General features: G+C 50.5%; 1 protein-coding gene across 3 annotated transcripts; it reads left to right on the forward strand.

Annotated features, from left to right (window-relative positions):
- The first annotated feature begins 1,070 nt into the window (after positions 1-1,070).
- On the forward strand, positions 1,071-8,077 carry MEPCE (methylphosphate capping enzyme). 3 transcript variants are annotated; one of them, XM_072399217.1, is made up of 5 exons: positions 1,071-1,189; positions 1,375-2,830; positions 6,484-6,702; positions 6,788-6,914; positions 7,794-8,077. In XM_072399217.1, the coding sequence occupies exons 2-5, from the start codon at positions 1,565-1,567 to the stop codon at positions 7,889-7,891; spliced, it is 1,710 nt and encodes a 569-aa protein (XP_072255318.1). In that variant the 5' UTR covers positions 1,071-1,189; positions 1,375-1,564; the 3' UTR covers positions 7,892-8,077. The 3 variants fall into 3 exon arrangements, with proteins under 3 accessions (XP_072255318.1, XP_072255320.1, XP_072255319.1); XM_072399219.1 differs by having other exon boundaries at positions 1,077-1,127; XM_072399218.1 differs by having other exon boundaries at positions 1,087-1,214.
- The last annotated feature ends 446 nt before the right edge of the window (positions 8,078-8,523 follow it).

The raw sequence follows: 8,523 nt of genomic DNA on the forward strand, positions 1-8,523 counted from the left end.
TGGTAGGTGGGCAGTGTAGGTAGGTGGATGCAGCTGGTGGTAGGGACATATTGCATGTTATCAGGTGAGAATGGTGTTGCCCTGTATGAGGTATATTCAGTATATCTTGCAGTATTGCCCTGTGTGGGGGTATATATGGTGTATAGTGCACAGTATTACCTTCTATAGGGGTAAAAGATATCATGCTGTATTGCCCCGTGTGTGGTATATATTGTGTATAGTGCACAGTATTGCCCTCTATGGGGGTATTTGATATCATGCTGTATTGCCCCATATGGGGTAAATGGTAGGTGGGCAGTGTAGGTAGGTGGTGACATATTGCACACAGGACGTTTTATATATAAGGAGAGCCGTACAGGATGTGCACGGTAAGTCCTCTGCCGGGCGGTAAGTGGGCAGCTCAGGCCCTACTATGTACGGTGCTCTGTGGTTGGCGGGGGAGGCGCAGAGTGCAGTAACCCGTAGCAACCACATTCCATGTGTGGGAATGAGTGCTGATTGGCTGCTATGGGTGACCACACTCTGTTTGCAGCCCCCGCACCCCAGCCCTCATCAGGGGTCTCCGGGGGTCCCGGGCTGCACCGCCGCCATTTTACACAGAACTCAGCGACGCCACCATAACGTCCACACGGAGGGCGGGGCCTGCTAACTACATGTCCCGGCATGCAGCTCACCACAAGCAGGACCCCTGTCCTGACAAGGGCTGCCATTGCCGCCTGATTTAGAATTTTTATTACGTGTTAGGTGAACCTGTCTGCCTCTGTCCAATCCCTCTGTCAGGGAGCGTTTGCCCAAAAAATAAACTGCAGCCAAGGCGGCTGTTCTATGTGCTGAACGCTGCCACCATCCATAGCTTCTCAGGCGAACTCTAGGTCACCTTTTTCCATGTTTACATCTCCGATTGGATGGGCGGCAGGGGGCGGTTCTGTCCATCCTTATCTTTTTATTGGCCTTCGCCGTGCGTCCATCGATGCCACGTGATGAGAGCTCTATGAGCCAGGGGGCGTGGATCCGAGTGACACGGCATTAGTGGGCGGTCGGCTGGGCGGGGTATTAGAACGTCTATATAAAGGCGCGCACGACGTGAAGCCGCACACAGACTCGCTCGCTCTGCTCTCGGGTGCTTGGTGTGTTGAAAGGGGGCGTGGTGGATTGCGAATCGCGCATGCGCCCAGCTGGCAAAAAGGAGGTAGAGCAGCCATTGGTTTCCCGGGGTGAGCGAACCGAGGAGGGCGGAGCTAGCAGGGAGGGCTATAAGTGGCAGCGCTCCCCACCATTTCTGTCAGTTGTCAGCAGGCTGAAGGGGTGGGGGCGGGACATGAACTTTTTTTTCCACCACCTACCTTATGAATAATTTATCATCTCTCTTTACAGGCTCCGCCCACTCAGCAACTAGCAGGTCCCTTGAAGAACAGAAGCATCCTTTAAGAAGTAGGATTGGCTTGTGAAAGCTCCGCCTTTGTAAATCAAACAGCGCAGGGGTGGGGCCCATGCCCAGGATGTGGGATACGTAGTCACTGTTGTCCCCGTGCCTCCTACTTATCTGCCTTGCCGTGACGCACCCATGCAGGTCCTGGTAGAAATGGCATCTTCCCTGGAAACCATACAGCAGCCCGTGGACACTAAAGACGATGACAAGACTTTCTTGGCCCCGCCTCCTGTCCCGCCCCCACAGTTGGACAATAAAGGCGGCAAGGAGGAGCCCCCACAGCCGCCTCGCTTGCCGAGGAATGGCTTTCAGGGGAAGCGGAGGAACAGCTTCAACGTTGGCTTCAAGCACCCAGTGCCGTTTAAGCGCAGGAGGCGGGTTAACTCGGACTGTGAGTCTGTCCTGCCTTCTAAATTCCTCCTGGGGGGTAACATCTTTGACCCCCTCAACCTCAACAGTTTGTTAGATGAGGAGGTCAACCGGACGCTCAACGCCGAGACCCCAAAGTCTTCGCCGCTCCCTCCCCGAAGCCGTGACCCTGTTGAAATTTTGATCCCCAAGGACATTACTGACCCGCTGAGCCTTAACACAGGGGCCGGTGACGTGGAGCTCTTCCTCTCCCCACTCAAAAGCGGTAGAAAAAGGCATCGGCATCGCCATCACCCATCAACGGATGTGCCCACCAAGGGCCTGATTGGGCTCGGCCAGGAGGTTGAGCCAACACCCGAGGAGTTGCGGCCTTATGAACTGAACACCGCCATTAATTGCCGCGATGACGTTGTCCCTTTACCCTCCCTGGATAACGAAGGAGCTGAAGGGCCTGTGGCTGCCGGGGGCACATGTGCGTCCGGCTCTCGGCACCGCAAGAGGAGGAGAACCTCCAGCAAGTCCGAAGGGAGGCAGGGGAGTCCAGAGAAAGGCAAAACTTTGGCCAGCGTGATCACCACTGCCAAACCTCAAGTCCCAGTGGTGGCACCCAAGCCGCCATGTTTCCAGGGCAAGGAGAAGAACCGTTTCCAGTTCGGAAATTACTGCCGATACTACGGATACCGAAACCCGTCCCGGTCGGACGATCCTCGTCTGAAGGCGCTGAAGCCTGAGTGGTTCCGAGGCAAAGCCGTGTTGGACATTGGCTGCAATGTGGGGCACCTGACCCTATGTGTGGCACAGAAATTAGAACCCTCCCTCATAGTGGGTCTGGACATTGACGGGTCATTGATAAAAGCTGCCCGGCAAAACATAAGACATTATCTCTCGGAGAATGCAAAGAAAGATGGCAGCTTTCCAATGGCACTGGCTGCCATACGGGGCCCCATCGTGGCTCCAGTTCTGTCGACGGAAGCTGGGAAGAAGAGCGAAGAAGAGAGCCGCGTGTTCCCGCACAATGTGGCCTTTGTCAAGGTGAGCTGGGAAACATTTTTTAGATGTCACATGATTGTTGGGGGTACAGATTTCATTGTAGTGCTCAACAAAATCTAGATTGGTGCTGGCTGAATTGTGGTGAAATATTCACACATCAAGACCTGTTAACCTTCCATTAAACTGGTGAGGCCTTGGTGCTTCCACTCTTTAATGGAAGGAATCGGAGTCCTGAGGGCCCCAGTTATGAATCTTGAGGGCCCTCCAGTCCAAGGAGCCTCACTAGGCAATGGTCACCCCCAAAAGGTGCAGCTGTAGGTCCCCGGAGCCCTTCATCTTGAGGTGCATTTGGTAAGCTGATCTTTTTGGGGACCACAAGGTGTTTGCCACCGCCTTGGGTAAGTTTGCCAACTTTACCAATCCTTCAGACAGGTTCAACCCACCATTGGCCACTTGGAACCCAAATCTAGTTTGTGGTAGGAATTGCCTAAAATTACCCCTTGCCTATAGAAGCATTGAGGATGTCACCGCTGTCCTCCTGATAATTGTGTTCCTTGCTCATGGACAGGTTTTGTCACTCAGCAAAGTGTCCCAGGTCTGGCCAGAGGACCTGCAAGGTATTGGTATTGCCAATAAGTAGTCAGCAATGGTATCCTCCATTCTTCTGTATGCAAAGATTTCTTTTGCTTTAGGTGACCTGGATGAGATGGCTTCATGTGGCACAGGGGCCAGAAAAAGTCTCCTGCTGGCTAGTGAGGGGGGGGGTAGTACCCTATTTAGGAAGTGGGCGCCAGCTTTTTATTGTCATGTGACTTCTTTGTCACATGGCACTGTGCTGCACGGCTGATTGGTGGAACTTTTAATAAATAGTTGCCCTGGGCACATGGTCTTCATGGGAAAGCAGGGGGGGGTTGGCATGGTATGGTAAACACCATACCAACGGTGATGTCCACCAAAGCCCCGAATTATGAGGAGGGGGCTGTATGCTTATGTTTGTGTACATGGCACATGTGGGAGGAAGTAGGGGGAGGGGTAAATATGGCTGCCATGAGGTTAAAGAACTACAAATACAGAACTGAAGGAAGTTCTACCCAAACCTGACTACTACAGAGCATGCAGGGACAGAACTTTTGTGTTCTGGATTAGATGTGAAAGATTGCGACTGCTTTGTTTTTTCCCGGACTCTGACCCTTGACTTTCTGTCCCATAAATCGGAGTTGTTCTGAAAACAGCTGCCACATTATAAAGTTCCTGTTCTGTGACAACTTCAGTTTAGGATCCTTTCTGAGGTAAATCGGAGGGCTGAGTTTTTTTTTTTTTTGTAACAGCTTTATTGTTAATGACATTTGTAGACATTTGTAGAGGGGTGTGGGGAGCTTTCAGTACTCAGTGTGCCCATTGGCTACTTGTATGTGTCTTGTGCGTTCCCTGGGATCCAATCGGTGGTTCAGAAGTCAGTTGGCGGGTTAGAACTCCCTGCAGAACCTTCAAAGGTTTCCATGTGAGTGCAGCATACGTACAGATGGTGGGAAACCAGTTTGTCTTCCCCCGGTTACATTCAGACCGATGTGTCCTCAGCTCGTGCGTTCAGTGCCAGGAGGGAAATCACCCCTTTCATTGGGGAAATTTTCCAACAATTGCCCTGTAGTTACCCCGTGTCATGTGCGCTTCGTAATATGTTGGCGCTATATAAATCCTGTTTATTAATAATAATAATAATAATAATAATATTAAATAATGTGACTATTCTATAAGGGTGAAAACAAATGTGTGCTCCCACTTATGATTTACTTTTGTTCCGACCTCCTCATCTGCATTGGGGGTCTGATTGGGGTTGTAGTCCATGATCAGGTATCTCAGATTTGGAGATGAGCGCTGGACCTCTGTGGGTCATCGACCCCATTAGGGGGTTACTTGCAGATGGGGTCACAGCCCAAAAATTGTTGCATATTTGTTTATTGGTTTAATTTCTTCCTAACCAGCTTCTAGGTCCAACCTAAATGCCGGCACATTGACCCTGGAGGTAATGCGCCCTCTAGAGGAGGATGTAGGTGTGCTTACATACCCCATAGGGGCCCTGAAACCTTAGCCAGTTCCTTATAGGTGGTTCTTGTCCTGCAGAGATCAGGCCTCTCACATGTCTCTATTGGTCAGGGAAGCTGCTCCTCTTGGTTATCCACTAATCCATTTGCAGAAGGCGGCATTTGATTGGTTGCAGTGACTTCCAAAGTCCTCATGGGCGTGTTCATTCTGACCCAGCCCTCCAGGGACCCGAATCTGATTCACAAAGCTTTAGACCAGTATCTTTGTTATAGCCATGTGACTGTAATCGTCTCATCTCATTGGTCATGTTTTTGGTGAGCCGTATGGTTATCCCGGTGTGTAAGCTTTGTGAATTGGGCCTGTTGTATCTCACAAAGGGTGAATATTTCACTAGTTTTAGTCTGCAGATGGAGCCTGGATTCCAGATTTCCTCCATTGTGGATGCAGCCAGGAGGGGGCGCTGTTTTTTCTCTCTTCTGCTTCTATTTTGTAGTTGGGTTTTAGAAGTACAGGAAGCAGGCTGTGAATTGTCAGTGATTGATGTGAATATCACACAGAATACAATGAGGTTTTATTAGGACCAAAATGTACTAATAGAGAAGGTGAAGGAGAACTCGGGACCGTTCTATTGGATGGAATGAATTCCTGGCAATCTGATTGGCCCGGAGAATCCTCCTTGTTGTGTTGTCACCAGGACAGGAAATGATTCGAATCTCCAACGGGGTCAACTCTTCCTGTCAGGTTTCTGGTTTTGTCTGATCTCCTGGTGGGGTCCTATGGGGGTGCCCCCTATATTTTGACCCAGCACCCCAAAGATGGTGGTTACTGAACAGTGCCAGGTGGTGCGCCCAGCTAGGAGGTGCTGGGGAGATCACAGGTGCGCAGTGAAGCCTGTGGTTGATCAGGCAGATCACCTTGTGATCCCCTAGGAGCCCCCTCCATGTTCTGCTTATATCGATCAGGCGCCACCTTAGGTTAGGGTTCTTCAGGTCCATGGTGTCTTCTTATATTTGGGGGCAGGAGAAGGTTTTATGTCCAACACCACCAGTGGAGGGCAGCACATCATGCTTTCCATTTTATTTCCTGATCTCTAGAATTAAGGCTTTCTCCCCACCACCACCACCTGCTGGCTACCTCCCTTGCCTCCTGCTGGGGTACTGCCTAACATTAGTGCTGGGCCTTTATTAGGTCTCCACACTAAAGGTGGCCATCACTACCCTGTAACAGGTATTTCAAGATGGGAAGGTGTTCCTTCCCATCTTCAAATACCTGTTACAGGGTAGTTGGTATGGGCGGCCTGTTGGTATGCGGGGGGCAGTAAAAGAACCTCATGGTGATGGGTACAAAGAGAACCTGTCACTTTCCTCTAAATCCTACCCCAAATCTTTCCTAAAATTTCTATTCCTGTTTTGATTGATTCTTGGGATCTCCAGTGCTGGTAGACAATGAGCTGCAAGACATATGGATGTGGCCCTCAAGTAGGCAGGAAGAGTAAGAAGGGCCCCTTTGTATCGTGGGTATGGATGGAGGTGAAAGTTTTGTTGCTCCTCCTTTGGTTTCTCCCACCTTGAATCCACAAGCTCCGCCCCTGAGGAACCTTGTTAACCTTTTCATCATCAATTTCTGATATTACCCCTCTCTCCCCCCTGCAGGGTAATTATGTGGTGGAGCGGGACGAGCTGATGGAGGTTCAGCATCCAGAGTACGACGTCATCTTGTGCCTCAGCGTCACAAAGTGGATCCATCTGAACTGGGGAGATGAGGGGGTGAAACGCATGTTCCGGAGGATATACCGGCACCTCAACCCGGGGGGGATCTTCATCCTGGAGCCCCAACCCTGGTCGTCATACGGCAAGAGGAAGAAGCTGACGGTGAGTGCCCAGACATTAGAGTGCAGCTGCCCCGGTATTTCTCCTCCAGCCATTGTGTCATTGTGTTTTTTTTCTTTCTCCCTAGGAAACCATTAATAAGAATTATTGTAAGATCTCCCTAAAGCCAGACCAGTTCACCTCCTACCTCATGTCTTCCGAAGTGGGCTTCTCTAGCTACGAACTGCTGGCCGCGCCGTGTGGATCATCCAAAGGTAATCACATCCGTTATCACATGTCGTGTTAGGGCGCCCCCTGGCGGACACTCCCACATCCTGCACCTAAATTCCAGAATCTTACTATGCTAGTGCCACATGGCGCTGCTTCTGTTCTGTCCAATCAGAATGTCAGTGAGCAAGGCTGGACATCGCTAGGTCTCTATTTCAGTCCCTGGGACCCCTTGGGGTGGTACCTGTGGGATGGTGGAAGGGATTTGGGTGATAAAGGTGCAGTACTTGTCTAGGGTTCAGCGAGTTGGCAGCCCGGTTTCCCCCCCTCAGGGCTATACCAATGCCTTCTCTTTCTACAGATTTCTTTCTCCTTCTCAAGTCTTTGTGACAATGACCTGGGATGCTGCCCTTCCCCAGAACCGGGGCTGCTGGTCATTATACCACCCACCTGTAGTTGGCGCAGCAGCAGTGACATCCGTATGGGCGGATCTGATTTTGCTGATCAGCCTGGTCTGTCCCCGCCCACGAGCTTCCTTCCGATATTTTTACTAATGTCCCAAAAAATTATAAGAGACGCATAGACCTCATATGAGACCCCCCAGGCCGGGGAATCTGATGACGTCCATGTTTGTTGTGGGTTGGTTTTACCTACTTACTTACAATAAATGTGCAAGGTGACCGGGTCTTAGATTTAAAAGATGAGCCCATCCAAGGTACTTTAGCTGTAGGTGGGGCCTTCATAGGGACTGCATATGATCCCTACCGTAGTCCCAGACTGTCAATCTTGTGGTCCCACCTACTAAGGGTTTTTTCTGCCCCCCCAGGGCCGCGTCTTTCCTGCAGTTCTCATCATGTTGCTCCTAAGTTTTCAGGAATCTGATGATGATATTTCTGTAATAACGCATCTCCTCTCTCTCATTACAGGGTTCCAACGTCCCATCTATGCTTTCCACAAGTCAGGCGCCCGACAGGAGCTTCCTCTGCCATCATCTCCTCGCAGCGTGCCCCCCATTCAGGCCTAGGAGGGGGAACAATTCAATTTTTTTTTTTTTTTGCTTTTTGTAATAAGCTTCCTCTTCTTTTTCTGGTGGGTGGGGACAAAAAGTTTATTTTTTAAGAAAAGTTTGCATTTTCTTGGGGGAGGGAGGGGGGGTTATTAAGAGTTGCCTGTTTTAGGAATATTTGCAAAAATATAATCTGTTATTTGAGGTCGGTCTCGTGTGTGTTTTTATGAGGGGGGAGCATTATGGGAGGGGGAGTTTGTGTGTTTTCCTATGGGGAGGGGCATGGGAATGGACCCCAGGGATGGTGTAGATGGGGTTCTTCTGTCAATCACATGACTCCCACTATTGGGATCAAAGAATGGCCCATTATGAGGGTGGGAAGTGTGTTAGTAGGGGCCACAGCTGCCTCCCCCAGTGCAGAATCTGGGGGGGGGTATAGTAAAATGCCCCCTCCAGGTCTCAGGCCTTTCCCAGTCATCAGCCAATCTGACTCCATGGGCCACAACAGTCACATGATCCTTGTTGGGTCCCTGTGATAGCGGAGTATGTATCTGGTAAAGGACTGACCTCCAATACACTCCTCCATGTGTCCCCCGCCATCCCAGGGCTAATGGGGTCATTATAAGGAGGGGAGCCTATTGGGAAACTAT

The sequence above is a fragment of the Pyxicephalus adspersus genome, chromosome 2 (assembly GCF_032062135.1).
Source record: "Pyxicephalus adspersus chromosome 2, UCB_Pads_2.0, whole genome shotgun sequence".
Taxonomy (NCBI): domain Eukaryota; kingdom Metazoa; phylum Chordata; class Amphibia; order Anura; family Pyxicephalidae; genus Pyxicephalus; species Pyxicephalus adspersus.

Bases quoted from the DNA above. Each gene is read 5' to 3' on its own strand.
- MEPCE (XM_072399217.1), top strand. From the start codon at position 1,565: ATGCAGGTCCTGGTAGAAATGGCATCTTCCCTGGAAACCATACAGCAG. The intron at 2,831-6,483 runs GTGAGCTGGGAA...TCCCCCCTGCAG, and splicing joins ACAATGTGGCCTTTGTCAAG to GGTAATTATGTGGTGGAGCG. The intron at 6,703-6,787 runs GTGAGTGCCCAG...CTTTCTCCCTAG, and splicing joins GCAAGAGGAAGAAGCTGACG to GAAACCATTAATAAGAATTA.